Source organism: Ascidiella aspersa, chromosome 2 (genome assembly GCF_963924565.1).
Source record: "Ascidiella aspersa chromosome 2, kaAscAspe10.2, whole genome shotgun sequence".
In the NCBI taxonomy this organism is placed as follows: Eukaryota; Metazoa; Chordata; class Ascidiacea; order Phlebobranchia; family Ascidiidae; genus Ascidiella; species Ascidiella aspersa.
Window position 1 is genome coordinate 29,978,448 of NC_139448.1, and position 22,001 is coordinate 30,000,448.

The following is a 22,001-nucleotide window of genomic DNA, read 5'->3' on the forward strand; positions in this document are numbered from 1 at the left end:
TCTTGTCTCTAACTTTCATTAAGAATTATTACTACTGTAATTAATTTAATTTTAGAGCACTTACGTGGTTATTTGCAAAATTCTGCAACTTTGCTAATTTGTAATTCGCGCTGGGCTAAGGTGCGCCACGTATAGCGCTAAAGAGTAAATTATTTTTAACGGGAGTACTATTTCAAAATCATTTATTAACCAAAAGAACACGGATTCCAAAGTCTTTTTTTATTTGCTGTATATACAAAATTTAGCACACGGTTAATACAGATGAATATTTGGCACACCATAAGTAGAGATGAACATTTGACACATAATAAAATAATTAAGCTTGAGAATAATAAAAAACTCCTATAAACCGTGTAGTGAAAACTACAAAAATCGTTAAAGTATCAAAAACTGTTTACAGGTTATTGTATTTCCAACGAGTGTAGTAGTTTTGTTATTATTATACGTTGCAATGAAATGCACAGTGGAGACTTTTTAGGATAGGGCTTAAATTAGGCTACATAATGTACAACTGACTAGTCTAAACTATCACCGAACACAAAACTATATAGAAATTACTACTACACAAAGCTCAATTCATGTTTGACCCACATATAAAGGACCGTCAAACATTTTATGATGCTCTTTTTACCACTGGCCAGGCCCCTTCCGCCCATGATCACTTGTGTTGGAGAATGGATTGGGGTCGTACTGATCGCAGACACGAAAGGGCTGAACCGCGATGCATTTGTTGACCATGACCAAAGCGGTTCGAGACGGAAGATAGACCTTAACAAAATTCAAAGGTTAAAACAAATAATACATTTAAAATAACCGGATCGGCCTTGTTCTGGCCAACTGCAAAGACAGCATTGGTTTGTTAACTGTTGAAATAGTTTTCAGACCAAAACATTTTTTATATTCATGATTTACATAAATGTTTGACATCAAGATTTTACATTTCCTCGCTATTTCAATAGTAAATTTTCATTAATATGGTATCACCTGAACATTTTTAGTCTTTTATGAATCACAATTTAACATCTTAAATCACATAACTCATTAAGACAATGTTTACCTGTACGGAGTTGTTTCTGTTGTCGAAGCTTCCAGACTCAGTGTTGAAATCCACGCTTGATTCAATCCTTCCGTAGCCTCCGTAGTAACTGTTATCGCTGTCAAGGACGATTTTGTATCTGAAAGCAAATCTCGAGTTTACAAGTGTGATTGCGAAACTTGTCATTTTTTTATATTTTAGCACGGTCTGTAAGCATATGTAACTTTACTCACTGTTTCAATATATTTATCCAATATGGCGCCAAAAAATCTTGTCAGCTTGGTAACATTGCCGTTCTTGTGGAGTTCGAAAGATATTTTTGCAAATATGTTATACCGTAATATCGGTTTGAGTTATACTTTAACCGTACTACAGAGGGCGACTTTTAAGCACCTCTAATTAAAAGCACATCTTTCAAAATTGTAGGTTTCAAAAGGCTGAAGGCATTCAAGGGCACAAGCTCTTTACTTACGTTCCAGCCTTGTCAACTCCAACACGGTATCCGGGATAGCTCTTGGTTGGATGAAAGTTGAAGAGAAAAAGCAAGTCGGCCCGCTCGAAGACGAACACCTTGTCTCCCTCGTGTTTTCGACTCACATAGCCCTGTTAAAGAAAGGCAATATAGCACTGAAAATACTTGGAAACCGTTATCCATGTGGTAAAATGAGTGAGATAGGATACGTTAAAATATTTGTTTACGGCAGTGAAAGTAAGTCGGAAAGGTTTTTTTTTGGTACATATTATCCGTAAAAAATGTTCCTTTTTTACCAGGCCATGTTCTTTTTTCAACAGGCTTTCCTTTATAATTAAAAAAGTTTTTAAGTTGTATAGTGGTGCACTACATCGAGCGATAACCTCAGGTTCCTATGATTCCTTTTTAGACGTTCCGTTGTGACGTAATATTGTTACGTCATCTCTGAAAAATTCCATGCGTTACAGTAAAAAAAAATCACTGTTTCCGTAAGAAAATTATTCTACACTACCATTACTTGTTTGGTATATTTGCATTACGATAGAAAATGCCGTTTTTATTGGCTCAAAATTTACAATTGGGCATAATTCTTCACTGTTAAAAAATACCTACAAATTGGACCTATTTAAGAAGAAGAAACTACAAGCCAGTACAACAAAAATATAGTCTTTACCGGTGCAGAACAGAGCCATCCGTGCTGTTGTTCCAGCTCGTTGAGAGCCTTCTCGAAGCGAGCGAGGAACTTGTAGCGTAGCTGCTGGTCGTCACACAGCTCGTAGCGACGCCGGGAAAACTCCAAGCTCCAAGAGTTGTGCTCCGACGGCAGCTCCAGCTGATCTGGATGCCCGAACTCGTTGCCTGGCAACAAAGATTTTAAAGTCTCAACTTTTGTCTAGTGATTTTTAATAAGGGAAGGACTGGAGGTATCGATGCTTTGGATTGTTAAAAATTACGAAATATGTGTGTATAGCCGACTCGATTCGGAGTTTTACACTAGGGAATTTATTGTGGTATTACTTTTTAGATTTTAACATAAATAATGAATATGTTGGTTAAGGGGAATATGGCCATCCTAAACGTTTTATACTCAACATTCAGAATAAGATCGACACAAGAATAGAATAATTAACTGCACTGCTTTCAAAATACAATTTACTGAAATCCGTTCGACATATTGTACTGTATAAGAAATATTTACCTGAGGTTTAATATGGAGTTGAAATACTTTCAAAATATGTTTAAGCATTTTGACCAATCCTCAATATATATGTTGTATATAGGCTAGCAAGAATTTACCTTACGGATGGGCGAACCTACTTACCCATGAAGTTCATGTAACTCTCCCCAGCCAAGGAGTGGGTCATCAAGCGAATCATCTTGTGCAGCGCCATGCCCCTTTCCACCCCAGGGGTGATGGGTTTCGATTCGGACATGTTGTGGCAAAGTTCGTTGCCCATCAACTTGGAAATCAGGGTCTGTTGTCCTGCCATGCTCTGCGAGTGAATCACACATCATTAAATGGCACAGTATTCAGCATAAAATATACTAAAGTGTTTTCATGTTTGCATGGACGAGTTTACCATAAAGGTAAGTATGGGTATTGTTTTAAATTTAAACCTTTTTATATAGGCAAATACCGCCCTGTGGTTTTGGACATAAAATTGATTTACTAGCTTAAGCAGTTAATTAGGCTGTATTGTTTAATTTGAAAAATATACCGGTTTGTGATGCTTGATATCACAATAAAGTATTAGGAAAAGTGTATACCAGGCAGAACAAACTTAACGCTTGATCTGGGCGTAAATGAAACAATACACAACAAATGAATGTTCACACTTACCTGTTGGCGACTTTCAGCCATAGCAACTGTTTTTTCTCCTTTGCGTTTCTGGGTCATGGCGTGGAAAATAAATCCCATGTTCCAGTCTTCATCTCTGCTCTCATCCAATAACTGTAAGCAGAACACAAGGTTTTCCAATTATAAATCAAACGTTGATCAGTAATTTTTTATTACTACGCTCGTCTCAATTTATTGAACTATAGGGTGGCATGAGCAATTTGACTAATCATATAAAGTAGAATAAATTGTTAATTGAATATTGTTCCAACAGTTCAACGTCACCAAAACTTAATGGTGTTCCGAAACCTACAGTTTTTTCAAACGCTCACCTTCACCCATTTGTTGGGAACCGAGGTTCCGAGCTTGTAGTCGAATCCGAATCCACCTTCGCGGATCGATCGGCACATTCCTGGCATTTCTGATTCTTGCTGCATGCAATAGAAAACAATCAACTTTAAGTTATAGGCCTAAGTTGCAAAAACTTTTTGCTACATATATTGTACATTGTAGCCAGAACCTTACATCTAAATGAAGCCGCTCGAAACTTACCTGAGCAATCGTGAGGACGTTTGGGAAGAAGCTGTGAAGCATGTCGTTGGCCAATGTCAGGTAAGCAATCGATTCAAGATCGATGTGGGTGCCAAAGTACTGTCGGTAGTCGTCAGACCAACGACGACCTGACAAAAGTCTCTGGTGTTAGGACCAAACCAGTAATGTCAATAAAAAACATTTAGCTTTCAGCAAACGTTAAGTTAAGTTTATCAAATGTTTGCAAAGACTAATAAATAGGCACGGGGCTAGTGCATTGCTTAGGCCTTAGGCGTTGCTTTATAGCTCTATCATATACCTTCGCTGCGGTCGTGATAAATCATGGAATCGACTCCGTTGAACCTGAATCCGTCAAAGTTGAACTCGTCCATGAAATAACGGAGGTTGGACATCAGAAACCGCAGCACTTCCCATCTGGGGACAAAACAGTATATGATAATCTGCTGTTAGACGAACCTATACGCGGTTACACTAGCGATTTTCATGAATGCGTTGCCTATCTATATGTAAGATGGCGATTAATGAAATATTAAAAAGCAAATTAAAAATTGAGCCTATTTTTTACAGTTGCCTTTGCCTTGCTACCAATTCATGGAAGATTAAAAAACCTTGCGACACTAAAGATTAAAAAATATTGTGACACTATTAAGGCGGAGTTAATCAGCTGGCCAAGAACCATAGTAATTTCCGTACTTCGTGTAGTTAAACAATCGCGTTTGGCTCCGTTCCCTGGTGCCGCGTCTGCCCTCGTGAAAATAACCGTCCACTGATCCGTCGAACATGCTCAGGCCGGTCTTGGCCATGTTGGAAGCCTCGTTGTGGTGGACGTCCATCATGACCGTAATGCCAATGCCGTGAGCGCTGTTAATGAGCATCTTAAGGTCCTCCGGGCTTCCGAAACGGCTGCAAATTAAACTGATGATTTAAACCGAATGCTGTTTTTTGCCCATGGATATCATTTAGGCGTATATTAAGTGCTTTAAAATCGATATAAGTAAAATATTAGGTAGTTCTATGACAAGAATTTCATTTGTAGCCAATTTTACTATACATATTTATTTTATTTCAATTTAACTATTATTTCAATGTATTTGTCGGGATGTTTATTGTTTAAAATATTCCTTTTGGCTATACGAAATTAGTTTACATTTTACATTTCACTTGGAAGTACGTGGTAGGCAAGCAAACATATATTAGGCTATGTACTTTACGTCAGCTATATTTTGACTTTGTTTGAAACTTTGACCGAGCTCAAGGCCTTTTTTTTATCTAATTTTTTTCTCGCTTAACTGTATGCACTTGTCACGTCTTAGTTCCAATTTAATAATTGTTTGAAGTTTAAAATTGATTTAAAATTGATTTGCCATTGGTTTGTGGTTTTTACGTTTTTATGCCAAAATATTTCGAGTTTGTAATAATTTCAACTCGATATTATTATACCTTCCGGTACTACATTATTCATCTCACAAAACCTCACACGGTATATTAAGACCATTACATACAGCACACACAAGCGTCGTACCTCGACACGGCAAAGAAGTTGGCCACCCTTTCGCCGAAGCTGGCGTATTGCGGGTGTTCCATGACGGCCAGCAGCAGGACGCAGTTGTAGCCCATCTCGCGGATGCGGGGAAGCACCTCGTGAGCGAACTGCCGGTAGGTGGCGACCTGGGGACGCACTGAGGCGGAACCGATGTGAGCCTCGTAGATGCGAAGACGCTCGGGCTTGGGTGGTCGTCTGTTGGTTGGCTGTGAAGAAACAGGTGGAAACACTTTTTAGGTGTTTGCTCAAATTGTTTTTTTAGGTGATGCTTGCAATGTTATGTGGCCTGTAGCAAAGTTCTGTAGTATTTTGAAGCAAACTGGTTGGTTTCATCAACCAATTAAATTATAAAAACGATTTAAACCTTGCATATTTTAAGAATATTTTTTTTTTTTTTTTTTATGCCTATTTCGGACAAGCTTTTTCAAAATATTTAAGGGTTAATTTTTTGTCCAGTCAGTTTTTGCAAATTAGCATATTTGTGTTTATGCGGATTGTAGCCATTATGATAGAATGTCTTAAGCCTTAAATGGCTGATTTTACCGTAAGATATTATTCAAATTTTTGTGTAAAATTTGTTCGACTAAGAAACATATTTGTAATAGTAATGGCTATAGCTTTTCATAATCCATGCACTTTACTTCAGTAAAACCACAACATTTTTCTATATTTACTTATTCTTGTTTTATCAAATCGCAGTGTTAATGCATAACGCTTGATCGTAAAACCAAAGTAAGAAATTAAGAATGTAATCATTGATCGAATTTCGTTAGAAGGTATCAATCAGCGGCTATTTAATTGCATTGATATCCTCATGGTAAGAGCTTATCATTGTTGGCTTAACATTTAACAACAAGCTTTTCTACCAATAAAACATTTTTGCTTTCCAACCACAATCTCTCACCAAGCAGACTTCGCTCCTGGGAGGATTCCACATCCTCCATTTCCGCGATGAGGAGTTGTTTTCCTCCACGAGGTATCTTGCCCAGGGAGACACCCTATCGATTCGCTGCTCTCCCTGCTTCCCATTGTTCTTCGTCTCAATAACGATCTGCGAAAGAAAATATAAAAGTTTGGATATTGACAAATTTTCTCCGGTGCCGCGTCTTGCCTAGTGAAAATCAACTCTTTCCCTAGTGAAAATAAAATAATTACGCTGATCGGTCAAACATTCTTAGGCCGGTCTTGGCCATGTTGGAAATACGTAAAAGTTTAGGTATTGACAAATTTTAAGTATTTTTTGTAAGTTGGTTACTTGTGCGCAGATTTCACAAAACATTAAACAAAACGCTAGATCTTCCTCGTTTTGTGTTTAAGATCTACTTTTGCTATGTAAAAATGTAATGCAACCTGTAGGAAAAACTTTGCGGGTAATAATTTTGCATAACCCTATAAAACCCAAGTCTCAATTTAACACACAAAACGTTATACCATCGCTTTCAAAGGCGTTGCATTGACGTTATGTACTATACAAAGAAAGAAATCGACGCCAGGTGTATTACCTTCAATTCGCTGAGATGGTGAATGCGGCAAGTTCCGTCATGGTTGGGCGGAATGTACATCTCCCACTTGCCGTAAGCCTTCGCCTCGTAACCCCACTCTTCCCAGTTGTCTGCAAAAGCATTCCAAGATTACAGTTTTTTTTAATGCAACTTTAAACAACAAAAACATGGGACCCTCTATGTACAGGCACAGGTTTATACATGCCTGTATCAAATTTTTCGATTGATAAATTAAAATGAATGAAAATGAATGCAGAGCTCGATTTGAATAAGATCAACCATTTACAGCTAATCAGTCACAATGTACCTTATGTACTTCCACACGTATTTTCTGTCTCTACGTATTTCCGCGTACTAAACCGATTATCCTTAATCTAAACTACAGTATCATTGTTTTTTTTCTGGTTCACTGAGAAACGCATGCTCAACGCAACAAATTGTGGCCAATGACTTACTGAATTCTCCCTTAAGGAATATTGCTTTTGCGTTGGGCGCCCACTCTCTGCAAATCACTGCGTTGTCGGGCAGAACGTTCACTCCGAAGTCTTTGTAACTGCGACTGAAGTTGTCCATTCCCTCAGACGAGTCGATGGCCGTGCGCGCCTTTTCGTAGATCGCATAGCTGAAAAAATATTATGGAAAGCTTTACCGATTGTCCTATTTCAACATTGAGTAGGTGGAACTTCGCTTTCTTGAAGAGTAGGAAATAATTTATCTTGCTAGACGATAAATCACGATTACCACTTTAACAAATCCATTTTTTAAATAACTGTATGGCTGTAATATGCTACATTTCCCAAGTTGTAATGTTTATAACTTATTTTACTCTGCCTGGTAACAGATTGGAACTTACACAGTAATCTGTTAACTGTTCGAATTGTGATGAGCAACTTACCGTCTGCGAATGTCCTTCTCGAAGTTTCGAAGCTTCGGGTCGTTGTTCATCATGCTCTCGATGGCGGGGACTCCCCAGCGTTCGAAGTCGTTGTTATAGTCTGTGCTGTCCATGGCGAATAGGTTCGGTCCAAGTTGAAATGAATAAGGCAGCAAAGGTAACTGACAATTAGACGACTGTAAGGCACGTTGTACTCAATTGAAGCTCAGTTGTGAACTGAATGCTGATGGAAGAGATGAAGCTATTTTTATAGGCGCGAACGGGCGGATTAAAATTTGAGCGATGATTAAACTTAAGAAGATGCAATTTTACGGATTAATTTATAGTTGTATATGCGCTTCATGAGTTCGTTTATTATTTTAATCCACTTCCTATTGGACACGATCGGGAAATAGCGCATCCAGTTTCAAACTCTTCGTTATGAGGGTCACGTCAAACTTTAGAATGGGCTGACTTATATCAAAAATATTAAATACGAGCGGTGCTCTCACAAATACTTTTAAATGTATTATTCCAACTTTTTTAATGCCTTACTGCCATTAAACATAATTGTTAACTAAAGAACAATACACTTTTTATTTGACTTCATAACCTAACATTGTTAGCCCGCTTTGATGAATCTTCCTGTCCCAAAAGCGCCCTGCTTGTACAATTCATTATTATAAGTTCATTAAAAATGGACACGTAACATAAGGTGTAGCCAAATAAGTTAAATCATTTATCCCTCGGCATATAGGTTTTTGGCCAATAGGCTTTTAAATATCTCCCAAATTAAATCAGGAAAAATATCACAAAACGTAAGAATAAAAGGTCATACAGTATAGGTAGTAGGCCTACCACCTTTCTACATCTAGATACTACCTCCAGGTATTATACTTCAAAGTGTTTTTTTAATTTAATTGCATGTTTACGAGGAAGGGATTTTATTGGGTTGACTTGTATAATTTTTTCAACATTCCGTACCAAACATACATAATAGCAAGATCAAGATATTGAACAACTTAACAAATGAAGGTTACTCGATCTATAAGAGTGTTGAGGCCTAGGATAATACTATATGATTACCTCTATCGCACATATGATAACCTAAATTTGTAAACTAGGAAAGTGCCGTAAATTACGTAGTTCTGGACTGTAAAGGCTTACTTTCATCACTGGATTCGATAAAAATGGTATTTTTTCAACATTTGCCTAGCCTATATATATTTAGTTTTCAAATAAGACGCAGGTTAAGTAAACCATAACATGGTAACACTATATGGTTACGGAACATGCGTTAAACCAGTTTGTTTAGCAAAACATTACAATAAAATAGATATTTAGTAAAGTTACAATAAAAGAGATTGAAACAGCTCATTCCCTGTGCAACAAGGTTGAAAACCCTTTTTAATATTTTGCATTTTTATCGTACACAAAAATGTGTATCCACAAGCTTACCAACAGAGTGGAATTTGAAATCCTAATTTAATATCTCTCGGTACCCTTGAGCGTTGTAAACAACACGTAGAAGTGCCGCGGCACCCCGGTTGAGAAGCACTACCTTAAACATAACTATTGTTTTTATAGACACACTGTAACGGGGTTAATATATCAGGAAACTTTATTAGTGGACATTACTTCTAATTTACTATTTGTTGCCCGCAGTATATTTTATTTTACCCAATTTTGAGTTTTTAACGTGAGTGTTTACGTTTCTTGTAGCCCATAATAAGTATCTATGGCATCGTTATGAAGCGATTTTCGGGGAATCCTTTGAGTTTCTGGCGCATTTATCGAAAAGAAATAACAAAAAAAAATCTATTAGCATTTGTTTAAATGTTTCAACTTTTTTACTGCCTATAAATCAACTGCTACCTTTTCAAACATGTGAATATTTTGTATTGGATGGAATGGATTCAGCTGAGTTTAAATCAAAAAATAAGAATCATGCGATTTAAAAAAAGTCATACGATTTGATGAACAACAAAATCAGTTATGCGGTAAACAAACTTTAATATTAAACACAATTTCCATGTTGAAGTTGCGACAATCTGCATCAACTGCATATTTTGGTAATTTAAGTTGCAGCGCAATATGAAAATGATGTTTCTTAGCAATTGTCAAATTTTCACAACGTATAGGTGCGATAAGTGTGTGGGAATTTCAGTTCAAATTTCTTCCGTTTTAATAGCTGCGTCAATCTTTCAAAACTTTCCCAGCTAATCCGATCAACGTAATCGCCAAAGTTCCGACTTGACCCTAATTTGTAACATAATGATTTAAAACTTTTCGCGCGCGCGGTTTCCCGATGGCTGTACAATGGGAAATGGATTAAACTCAATGAAACCCATAAGCGAACTCACGCAACCCATATATCCACTTAATTTCTAAACCTCGGAAATTGCATTTAAAGCTTAATCATCGCGTGTATTGCAACTTAATCCGCCAGTTCGCGCCTATAAAAACAGCTTCAACTCTTCCATCAGCATTCAGTTCACAACTGAGCTTCAACCGAATACAACGTGCCTTACAGCCATCCAGTTTTCAGTTACCTTTTCTGCCTTATTTGTTTCAACTTGGACCGAAGCTAATCGCCATGGACAGCACAGACTACAACAACGATTTTGAACGCTGGGGAGTCCCCGCCATCGAGAGCATGATGAACAACGACCCGAAGCTTCGAGACTTCGAGAAGGACATTCGCAGACGGTAAGTGGCGCATCACAGTCTAACACTGTATAATTATCACATTTTTAACAGTTTACAGATTATAGTGTAAATTACATTCTGTTAAGAAAAATTAGGAACATTACATTTTCGGAAAGTTTGTAAATTACAGCATTTGTAAAAGTTCGAATCGGTGATTTAATCGTTAATTTCTCTTCTAGCATGGTAAATCATTCCAAACTCTTTCAAAATCTAAATTTTACCCTACTCAATGTTGAAATAGGATAATCGGTAAAGCTTTCCATAATATATCTTTTCAGCTATGCGATCTACGAAAAGGCGCGCACGGCCATCGACTCGTCTGAGGGAATGGACAACTTCAGTCGCAGTTACAAGGACTTCGGAGTGAACGTTCTGCCCGACAACGCAGTGATTTGCAGAGAGTGGGCGCCCAACGCCAAGGCAATGTTCCTCAAGGGCGAATTCAGTAAGTCATTGGCAACAATTTGTTGCGTTAATCAGTGTAGCATAAACGAACTAAGGACACTATGCACTTATTCATTGGTAATCGGTATGATAAACGCAATTACATTGTTCAGCGCTGGAAATGTCTTTGCACTGAGTTATATAAAACTCCATCTTTACATTCGTTTTATTTAGCTTAAATTTATCAATTCGAAATATTAAATTTAGACAGATTCAATCATGCGCCTATTCAGTTACACTTGCACAGAGGGCCATATAACTATTCGTTGAATTTAAGTTCTACTAATGGAACAAGTTGTAACTAGTTCAATGCCTTCGCAGACAACTGGGAAGAGTGGGGCTACGAGGCAAAGGCTTACGGCAAGTGGGAGATGTACGTTCCTCCCAACCATGATGGAACCTGCCGCATTCACCACCTCAGCGAATTGAAGGTTTGCGTTTTCCGTTTTATGGCGTGCATATAGGCTACATCGTACCAAGAAATGCCGTTATAAACACTACATTGCGTGCAAGTCGGTGGAATAAATCAACTTTTGAGGCTGACAGAGAACTATTTTTTAACCAACGTCAGCACGTTTTAACGTATATAAAACAATTCTAAAAAACAAAAAAATCTTCGCAAAAATTATTATGATCTACAGTGCTATAACAAAATGATAATATATTTAAGCTTATATGAATGCTTTAAAATGGATAAAAATATCAAAATAATTTACGAGTAATTTAAAAAAATACCCACATTAGCCATTGGATATTAAAATCAAGCCAACTTTCAATTATTTTCTCGTAGATCGTGATAGAAACAAAGAGCGAAGGAAAGCACGAAGAGCAGCGAATCGAGCGAGTGTCTCCCTGGGCAAGATACCTCGTGGAGGAAGACAACTCCTCATCGCGGAAGTGGAGGATGTGGAATCCTCCCAGGAGCGAAGTCTGCTTGGTGAGAAATTGCGATTGGAAATCGACGATATTATATTCATAGGAACGCTTGATGTTAAATGTTGATAAGCTCTTAGGCTAAACATATCAATGCAATAAAAAAACTGCTGATTTACAACTTTTAACGAAATCCAGTCAACGATATCATTTAATATTTCTGACTGAGGTTTTACGATCAAACGTTATGTATCGCTTTGGACCACAGAACATTACAAGCAGCACTTTTTTGAAAAAACTAAAAGACCAAACACCTGAAAAGTTTTTCCATATATTTTCCCCACAGCCGACCAACCGACGACCACCCAAGCCCGAGCGCCTTCGCATCTACGAGGCTCACATCGGGTCCGCCTCAGTGCGTCCTCAGATCGCCACCTACCGGCAGTTCGCTCGCGAGGTGCTTCCCCGCATCCGCGAGCTGGGCTACAACTGCGTGCTGCTGCTGGCCGTCATGGAACACCCACAATACGCCAGCTTCGGCGAGAGGGTGGCCAACTTCTTCGCCGTGTCAAGGTACGACGCTTGTGTGTGCTGTTTTTTATGGTCTCCATGAAACGTGTGAGGTTTTGTGAGACGAATAGGGACGGAAATAATATTAGAGTACCGGAAGATATAGTAATATTAGGTTGAAACAAAACTCGAAAACTTTTCAATAAATATAAACCTAAAAATTACAAACTAGCGGTACGACAATTTTTGTAAATAACTGTCAAACTTTAAAGAATTATTAAATTGTTACTAAATCGTAACAAGTAAACATAGCCTATCAAAAATTACTTCCATGTTTAAACAAGTACTGAAGCGGCGCATTATATTTTGTTCTTATCAATCTTTATGGATACAAGGGTCATCCAATAAGAGTAATTGTTCCTTGTTTAAAATCATCAGTTATTTTGCAGTCGTTTCGGAAGCCCGGAGGACCTTAAGATGCTTATCAACATCGCGCACGGCATGGGCATCACGGTCATGATGGACGTCCACCACAACGAAGCTTCCAACATGGCCAAGACCGGCCTGAGCATGTTCGACGGATCAGCGGACGGTTATTTTCACGAGGGCAGACGCGGCACCAGGGAACGGAGCCAAACACGACTTTTCAACTATACAAAGTACGCCAATTACTTTTCGCTAGCCCATAAGTGTGTTACAATCTTCTTAATCTTCAGTGTCGAAAGGGCCTTTAGTATTTTAATTTTGTCCTTAGATGGGAAGTGCTGCGATTCCTGATGTCCAACCTCCGCTACTTCATGGACGAGTTCAACTTTGACGGATTCAGGTTCAACGGAGTCGATTCCATGATTTATCACGACCGCAGCGAAGGTATGTGATAGAGCTATAAAGCAACGCCTAAGGCCTAAGCAATGCACTAGCCCCGTGCCTATTTATTATGCAGCACAAATCTATGCAACCCTTTAATGAACTAAACTTAAAGTTTGCTGAAAGTTGAATGTTTTTTTTTCTTGACATTACTGGTTTGGTCCTAACACCAGAGACTTTTGTCAGGTCGTCGTTGGTCTGACGACTACCGACAGTACTTTGGCACCCACATCGACCTGGAATCGATTGCTTACCTGACATTGGCCAACGACATGCTGCACAGCTCCTTCCCAAACGTCCTCACGATTGCTCAGGTAAGTTTCGAGGGAATTCATTTAGCTCTAAGTATCCTGGTTATAATGTACAATATGGTTATGTAACAAAAAGCCTTCACAACTTAGACCTATAACTTAAAGTTGATTGTTTTCTATTGCAGCAAGAATCAGAAATGCCAGGAATGTGCCGATCAATCCGCGAAGGTGGATTCGGATTCGACTACAAGCTCGGAACCTCGGTTCCCAACAAATGGATGAAGGTGAGCGTTTGAAAAAACTGTAGGTTTCGGATCACCATTATCTTTTATTTACGTTGAACTGTTGGAACAATATTCAATAAACAACTTATTTCATATGTTTTGTCAAATTACTCATGTCACAACACAGTTCAATAAATTGTGGTGGGCGCAAAAATAAAAAATGACTGATCAAAGGTTGAATTATTATTATTGGAAAACCTTGTGTTCTGCTTACAGTTATTGGATGAGAGCAGAGACGAAGACTGGAACATGGGATTTATTTTCCACGCCATGACCCAGAAACGCAAAGGAGAGAAAACAGTTGCTATGGCCGAAAGTCGCATACAGGTACGCTTAAATATCAAATTGGTGTGTATTGTTGCCAGAGAAAGCGTTGAGTTTTTGCTGCCAGGTGTATAATTCTTACAAATGTATCCTGGTGATATCAAGCATTACAGACTTGTATCTTTTTTTAATTAAACCACAGGTTATTCGTTAAAATATATGGTGATAAATATTGATATGCCATTCCCTCGCAGAGTATGGCAGGACAACAGACTCTGGTTTCCAAGTTGATGGGCAACGAGCTTTGCCATAACATGTCTGAATCGAAACCCATCACCCCTGGGGTAGAAAGGGGCATGGCGCTGCACAAGATGATTCGTTTGATGACCCACTCCTTGTCTGGGGAGAGCTACATGACCTTTATGGGTAAGTAGGTTTAACATTCAGTACGGTAAAGTGTTGCTATATACAGTGCTATATACAGTGGGGAGCCACCGTAAAATAGCATTAGCTCCGGCTCCAGCTCCGGAGCCATCAGACAATTATTAAATGGCTCCGGCTCCAGCTCCGGAGTCGTGAAACTCAATCCTTTGGCTCCGGCTCCAGCTCCGGAGCCATCAAACACACACCCAATGACTCCGGCTCCAGCTCCGGTGCCACCAGTCACTTATTCAATGGCAAGTTTTAAAAATTGCTTTTGGCTAACTAACGTTGGAGATGGAACAAAATATAATTTCTTAGCTTTAGCACCACAAATTGAAAAATGGCTCCAGCTCCACAAAAATAATAAAAAGGGCTCCGGCTCCGGCTCCAGCTCCACAAAAATAATAAAAATGGCTCCGGCTCCGGCTCCAGCTCTACAAAAATAATAACAATGGCTCCGGCTCCGGCTCTGGCTCCAGAGAAAATGCTTAGCTCCGGGCTCCAGCTCCGGCTCCGGCTCCGGCTCCGGCTCCGGCTCCCCAGCCCTGGCTATATACAACATAGATGTTTGGAGGATTGCTCAAAATGCCTGAAAAAAGTTGTTGCGCCACGATATAATTACAACCTTTAGCGAGGTTAAATACGTTTTTCAAATCTATAGGGGGTTTCTTTTAATTTTGAGTTTTTTAAGTAGTACAATTGAATTTGATTACTTAAATATTAAGTTAAAATTTTGGGATCGTGCAAATGTCGCAAATAGCCATATATATATACAGTTCTACCGCAATAAACCCATTTCGCGTATTACCGTTAAACTGGGATCAGGTCCGGATCCAAGATTTTTGCCCAAATCTTTAAATTATTTGCCAAAACTTTAACATTCGAGGGCTCGATGAGACGCACTTCGATTGTAAAAAAAATAGGCTGGCATACTACAAAACATAATTGAGTTTCGCACCTACGATTCGAGTCGACCCTGCACACATAAGACATTGTTTTTAAAACCGCGAACCGCATATGCACCCAAACCAAAATTTGAATGCCAAAAGCAAAGGTCAAGACTTCCGAATCTTTGTTGCCAGGCAACGAGTTCGGGCATCCTGACCAGTTGGAGCTGCCGTCGGAGCGCAACTCTTGGAGCTTGGAGTTTTCCCGGCGTCGCTACGAGCTGTGTGACGACCAGCAGCTACGCTACAAGTTCCTCGCTCGCTTCGAGAAGGCTCTAAACGAGCTGGAACAGCAGCACGGATGGCTCTGTTCTGCACCGGTAAAGACTATTTTTTTGTAATAACTTGTAGTTTCTTCGTAGTTAAACTAGGTCCAATTCGAATGTTGTTTTTGAACAGTAAAGTATTGTGCCCAAAAGTAAATTTCAGGCCACTGAAAATGGCACTTTCTAACGTAATGCAAATATACTAAACAAGAAGTGGTAAGAGTAGAATAATTTTCTTGTCGGAACGATAAAGTTTTTTTAATGGAACGCAAGGAATTCTTAATAGAGGACGTACAATATTACGTCACAACGTGACGTCTAAAACAAGTGACCTTGTTATCGCTCGATGTAGTGCACTAAAGTACAAATAAAAACCCATTTTAAATACATTCAAGAAAGCCTTTAGGAAAACGAACATGGCCTGGTAAAAAATAACATATTTTACCGATAATATATACCAAAAAACCTTTCCGGCTACTTTTACCACTGTGAACAAGTATTTTAACGTATCCTATCTCACTCATTTTGCCACTTGGATAAAGATTTCCAAGTATTTTCAGTGCTATATTGCTTTTCTTTCACAGGGATATGTGAGTAGAAAACACGAGGGAGACAAGGTGTTCGTCTTCGAACGAGCCAACTTGCTTTTTCTCTTCAACTTTCATCCAACCAAGAGCTATCCCGGATACCGTGTTGGAGTTGACAAGGCTGGAACGTAAGTTAAGACCTTGTGCTCTTGAGTGCCTTCAGCCTTTTAAAGCCTTGGCGTAGATTTTGGGCTATTTGCTATTAATTAGGTTTGCTTAAAATCGCCCCTCTCTAATGCGCTTACAGTATAACTCAAACCGATATTTGTTACAATATATCTGTAATGTCATCAAGCTAAAAAACGTTTTAAACGTCATATTGGATAAATATATTGAACTAGTGTGTAAAAATTATATATGTTTTTACAGTACTGGTGATTTAACCGCAAATCAAAAAAGACAAGTTTCGTAATCACACTTAAACTCGAGACTTGTTTTCAGATACAAAATCGTCCTTGACAGCGATAACAGTTACTTCGGAGGCTACGGCAGGATTGAATCAAGCGTGGATTTCAACACTGAGTCTGGAAGCTTCGACAACAGAAACAACTCCGTACAGGTAAACATCGTCAAAATGAGTTAAATTGTTTTGATTTCTGTAAACCTGTTTATTCTTTGACGTCCCAAAATACTTAGTTAATATTGTTTTAGGTACGAGTTAATATTGTTTTAGGCTAAAAACCTGGTAAAAATGGTAAAAAAAATATCGATGTCTAAACTGATGTAAATTATATGAAGAAGTCGTGTTCTTAAAATACTTTTTTCAATATACTAATTGCGGTAGATATCGATCTGGTAAATCCGTAGTTCTTTTTAATATACAATCACGTTTGATTTTGTTTAGGTCTATCTTCCGTCTCGAACCGCCTTGGTCATGGTCAACAAATGCATCGCGGTTCAGCCCTTTCGTGTCTGCGATCAGTACGACCCCAATCCATTCTCCAACACAAGTGATTATGGGAGTAAGGGGCCTGGCCAGTGATAGAAAGAGCATCATGAAATGTTTGGCGTTCCTTTATATGTGCGTCAAACATGAATTGAGCTTTGTAAAGTAGTGGTTTTCGTAGCCTTGTGTGTTCGGTGATAGTTTAGAGTTAATTGTACTGTTCATCATTACCAAGCGAAATCCTAACGAGGAGTCCCCTGTACATACCTGTCGATTGTGTAAAAAAATCAGGAAGAATCCTTTTTATTTTCACACACTCACAAAGTACATTTCAGATAAACGTTAAATTTTCTCTCTATTTTGATCTTGTAGTTATTGACTTTGTATCATTTGCCAAACTCTTTATTTTGTAATAAAGTTTTTACCTTCACTATTTATTAACATTATCATCACATGTGTTTATTTTAAGTGCCAACTTAACGTCAACATTTGCCAATAAACCAATTATCATATCATTATATATGTGTTCTTGTTTTAAATACAATAAAAAATGTGAATTGTATAAAAGTGATACAATATTGCAGCTCCTAAAAGGAAAAATAATACCACCAATTAGGAAAAAATAATACCACCAATTTACATTTGTAAAGAGTTTCTAATTTCCAAAATATACAAGAGTATGTTCACTTAGTTCATTTTATAGTTTGTTACAAATAATTAGGGGATTGTACACAATTTTCAATGGTCCAACATGGCAAAAAGGTTAAAGATCACTGGTTTAAACTTGCGAAACTATCATGCGGATATTTAGAGCAGGGGTTCCTAAACTTTTTTTACCGCGGACCTTAAATTTTTTTTGCTTCGCGTGCACCACGGTAGGCAAAAAAAACATTCAAAAATGACGTAATAAATTGACGTCACAATACAAATAGACTTCATAAATCTGTTGATTTCGTTCTAAAAAATGTAATTGTGGAATGGAGTCTTAATACAGTCAGTGCAAAACCGTTTTGATTTTTAATAAACTGTTTTACTTGAAAAATAGATAACTTCATAAATACACATTAATATTTCTTTTTGATATTCATGGACCCTCTAAAACTAGTTGACGGACCCTAGTTTAAGAAACGCTGATCTAGTGGGAAAGTGAGAGATGCGAAACAGTTCCTCCACTGTAAAAAAGGCGTGATCAAGAAAATGTGGCAAGCGTACGCCGTGAGATTACGTGTCGCACGATTTTGAAAACTTGGACATACATTTAGTTACGCAGGAAGCCCAATTGTCAGCCCGCGAATAAATTAAACAAAGATCCGAAAAGCAATGGGATGTTGAAAATGCAAAATCGTCAAGCGGGAATAACCGAAACATATGCTTTACAAAAGACTTTTAAGTCGAAGCATCATCGATAGCATTTTTCTCGAAATTTTATTGTTACGAACAATAAAGTCTATATAGGTCATTAGGTATATCAGAAACGGAGACCAAATTTATTGTATAACTATATTCCTAGTAGTTTCCATATCGACTAACCTAACTTGTCTAACAATTTCCAGGCGACACAGTGGTACACGGCGGATTGAGATAAATAACTCAATTTCGTGATAAATAACTCAATTATAAAAATAAAACAAAATTCAACTCAAATTATTTGTTCAACAGACTTGAGTCAAGTAATTTAAAAACAATGACCTAAGAGTAACTAAGTCAAGTAAAAGGTTTAAACAGTGTAAATTAATATCCTATATGTATTTTTATAATGCGTTTTAAGCGACCATGCAAAGCTGTCATATTTAAATCGTAAAACATTGGATATCAACTAATTAAACCTATTGCGTTCTATTATGTAACTCTATACAAAAATAACTTAAACTTAACTGGCAATCGCGAATAAAACAAAGCCTGTATTCCGAGTGGCATGAGCAAAAAACGGTCGGGCATAATGGTAACATAGCGGAATGATCACACAGCAGTAGACAATATCTCGACGTGCATCGCCTCCATTTCTTCAACAGCGTCGGGCAAAGCTAAACGCAGGTCAATCGCGTCGCCGGCGTTTTCCTCCTGAATCCCGTCGGGAGAGAGCGCCTTTTCCTGACAGCATGCGAACTTGTCCAGCAGCGTTGAATGGACCAGCGCGTTTGCTGCACTGCTCAGAGGCAGCAGGCTTCCTGCCAGCAGGGCGTAGTCTTCGGAGCTAAGTCGAAAAGCGCCGCCAACTGCTGGCAAGCAGATACAGGAGACCGGCGCCCAGCAGCAGAGGCGTACAAGTGTCATGAGTGAGGAGCGGCGCAGCATGCGAGCGTTAGGATGTCGGCGTTGGGTCAAGAGGCTTTTGTAGGCGAGAAGGCATGAAGCGGCCGCGTAGGACAAGAGGAGAAAGTTAACTGCCAGGATTGCGGCAGCGTACTGTTGCTGGCCTGTGTCTGAAGACGCAGCCAAGTTTGGCAAGCAAACGCTTGTAGTGCCGTAGTAGCCCAGGTTGCAGCTTAACGTTCGATCGGGTAAGACAGCCGCAATGAACTGCTCCGCTTCCGACCGGCCCATATTGGCGCACTTTGCTAGCTGAGCGGCGCGCTCCGCCAGTTTGAGCTTCATTGTTGACTCGGCAGCGAAGTAAAGGCGATGGGAAGAGACGTGAGACAGCACGCGTCCGCTGAAGTCGTACTGCAGAGGCAGTAAAGCCAGATAAAGCGCTAATAGCCAAGCGCACGCGCAAGAAAGCATCACGATTTTCGCATTCGGTTTCTTCGCTGGATGCCGGAAAACGACGTGAAGCCACAGCGATGACATTATGGCCATTATGAAAATACCCGCCTCACTGGACAGAGTAAAAATCACTCCCGAGACCTTGCAAACGTCAATGGCTTGTACAAGGTGATCGAAGTCCGCGTTGAAGTCCAACAGCTCCCAGTAGAACCTCACCCCGAACAGGTACACTCCGTTTAGGCAGTCGGCTGTCGACAAACTGAGAAAGAGCAGGTTCAAGCAGCGAGTCAGCCCACTTGCTTTTCTGTCGCACCAGTAGACCTTGGCAACCGTCAAAGACACAGCTAGGTTGCCGAAAAAGGCAACGTAGCACACGGCCCACAGCACGGTTTGAAACCAGGGCGGTGGAGCCACGAGCTGCCGCCTTAAATTTCTAAAGTCAACCTCTCTGTCCGTGCAAAAATCATCACAGGATGTGATTTTGTCGCAAAAGCTATCGCTATGTTTGGTTTGGCTGTCATTGGGGCTGTCGTGCAGTAAGGGGCAAAGTTCCGCCTCATCTAAAACCATCCCGTCGTTCGCGCCAAGGCAAATCCATTCGCAAGGCGACAGGTTGATCTTGCCCGTCAGACCGCATATCTTTCGGATTGGTTCGCATTCCCATTCGCGTTCCGAAATCCATTTTTCGCTTCGGTTAATTTGCCTTTGCCAAGTTCGGTTGCACGCCAGTTCTATTATTTGCTCAGTTAGGTTAACCGAATAGTGACACCCCTTGTTGGCAGCCACGCACACTAAGGGCAGCATCAGCACAACAGCTAAATCAAACAGCATACCTGTTGCATTTAGATACTTCGGCATCATGATGCCTTGGGTCTCGAAAGACTACCCTTTCTTAATTTCTCGAAGGATTTACCTTGACACTTTGAGCACAAATTATATCTAGCATATACATTCAGTTATGCACTTGAGCTTAAAAATCGACTTTAGAAACACAATCCAGGTTAACATTAACTATATGAATTTTAAATTTAAAGTCAACAAGTCGTGCTTTTCCGGTGTACGAAAAGTTGCAGAGGCTTAAAAACACCACCTGTTCTTGCTGAAAAGATTACTGTGTGTTGCACCGTGATTAAAACGTATTGTATACAATGGAGCTATAGATGCAGGCCTACGTCATTTTATACGGGATCAACAACAATCGACTCGCGGAACCGCAAGTATGGAAATATAGGAAATGCTAGTCATGGCATTATTTCTTCTGTGCCGTTTGCAACAGCCTTTCAATTCGGGATTTTTATAACACACTTTGTTAAAATTCTATACTTTTTTCACCAAATACGCAAAGCGACGCTTGTGCTATACGTATGGTTACGATGTGTGCATTCTGAAGTAGCGTGTTCAAAGAAATGAAAGTTCTTTGCAGACTTTGCGTCGTCAATCATTTTAACCGCGGGGCTGCATTGAATGGATTCCATTAAGATAAACCTTATGAAATATATCTAAAAAACGGATGTTATTCCAATGGCTAATAATTACTAAATAGATGTTATTGTTAGCACCATATTCGGGCAATGTATTTTCCACTTTTTTTTATTAAAATGCTATTTTTTCATTACAATGCCATATTTTCTCTGAAAAAACATTTATGCTGCAAAATTAACATGTAATGCAGGTTACGATTTGCCCACTCGGACATCGAAACATTGTGATCAATACCAAGCACGTATACAGCTACACAATATAAAGCAAGGATCTTAAGCCTAAATTTTTGGCGAGCAAATGAAAAACATGCAAATTATCCAAGTACATCTTGGGTAGACCAAGACCTAGGGGTGGATCCAGGATTTTTGTTTGGGATTGGGTTGGCGGCATAATTTTTCAGATTTAATGTCACAATTTGTTATCTTAAAATCGTGATGTTGTCAAACAAACTGGTGTCGAATGTTTCAACTGAAGTTAGGTTTGGGTTGAGGGCATTAGGCCATTCATCTGGGCTTTGCGCATATGGATAAATGTCTGTGTGATATCGCTATCAGGACTGTTGAGTCGGTTGAAAACAACCTAAGTCCGACTTTTGCCGATAAAATAAAAGTCGAGTCCGACTCAACTTTGCTGATTTTTTCGAGTGTCTAGGTGGACTCTGATATATCCCGCATCCAACACGTTTA

General features: G+C 39.1%; 2 protein-coding genes across 2 annotated transcripts; one reads left to right on the forward strand and one right to left on the reverse strand.

Annotated features, from left to right (window-relative positions):
* Positions 1-627: 627 nt before the first annotated feature.
* On the reverse strand, positions 628-7,950 carry LOC146164782 (1,4-alpha-glucan-branching enzyme-like). The gene is made up of 15 exons (XM_083380828.1): positions 7,838-7,950; positions 7,398-7,564; positions 6,943-7,052; positions 6,345-6,491; positions 5,420-5,646; positions 4,591-4,800; positions 4,196-4,311; positions 3,898-4,025; positions 3,678-3,776; positions 3,349-3,459; positions 2,830-3,001; positions 2,182-2,366; positions 1,509-1,639; positions 1,058-1,175; positions 628-768 (listed from the first exon to the last, which is right to left on the reverse strand). Exons 1-15 carry the CDS (start codon positions 7,948-7,950, stop codon positions 628-630), a joined length of 2,175 nt encoding a protein of 724 aa, XP_083236954.1.
* A 2,462-nt stretch (positions 7,951-10,412) lies between these two features.
* Positions 10,413-17,223, forward strand: LOC146164783 (1,4-alpha-glucan-branching enzyme-like). The gene is made up of 15 exons (XM_083380830.1): positions 10,413-10,525; positions 10,804-10,970; positions 11,291-11,400; positions 11,760-11,906; positions 12,189-12,415; positions 12,802-13,011; positions 13,107-13,222; positions 13,406-13,533; positions 13,656-13,754; positions 13,971-14,081; positions 14,273-14,444; positions 15,524-15,708; positions 16,239-16,369; positions 16,683-16,800; positions 17,086-17,223. The coding sequence occupies exons 1-15, from the start codon at positions 10,413-10,415 to the stop codon at positions 17,221-17,223; spliced, it is 2,172 nt and encodes a 723-aa protein (XP_083236956.1).
* Positions 17,224-22,001: the final 4,778 nt, after the last annotated feature.

Excerpts from the sequence above, each read along its gene's own strand:
- LOC146164782 (XM_083380828.1), bottom strand. The coding sequence starts at position 7,950 with ATGGACAGCACAGACTATAACAACGACTTCGAACGCTGGGGAGTCCCC. Across the intron at positions 4,026-4,195 it reads TTATCACGACCGCAGCGAAG|GTCGTCGTTGGTCTGACGAC; the intron begins GTATATGATAGA and ends GACTTTTGTCAG. Across the intron at positions 1,640-2,181 it reads GATGGCTCTGTTCTGCACCG|GGCTATGTGAGTCGAAAACA; the intron begins GTAAAGACTATA and ends TTTCTTTAACAG.
- LOC146164783 (XM_083380830.1), top strand. The coding sequence starts at position 10,413 with ATGGACAGCACAGACTACAACAACGATTTTGAACGCTGGGGAGTCCCC. Across the intron at positions 12,416-12,801 it reads AACTTCTTCGCCGTGTCAAG|TCGTTTCGGAAGCCCGGAGG; the intron begins GTACGACGCTTG and ends GTTATTTTGCAG. Across the intron at positions 13,534-13,655 it reads ACGTCCTCACGATTGCTCAG|CAAGAATCAGAAATGCCAGG; the intron begins GTAAGTTTCGAG and ends TTTCTATTGCAG.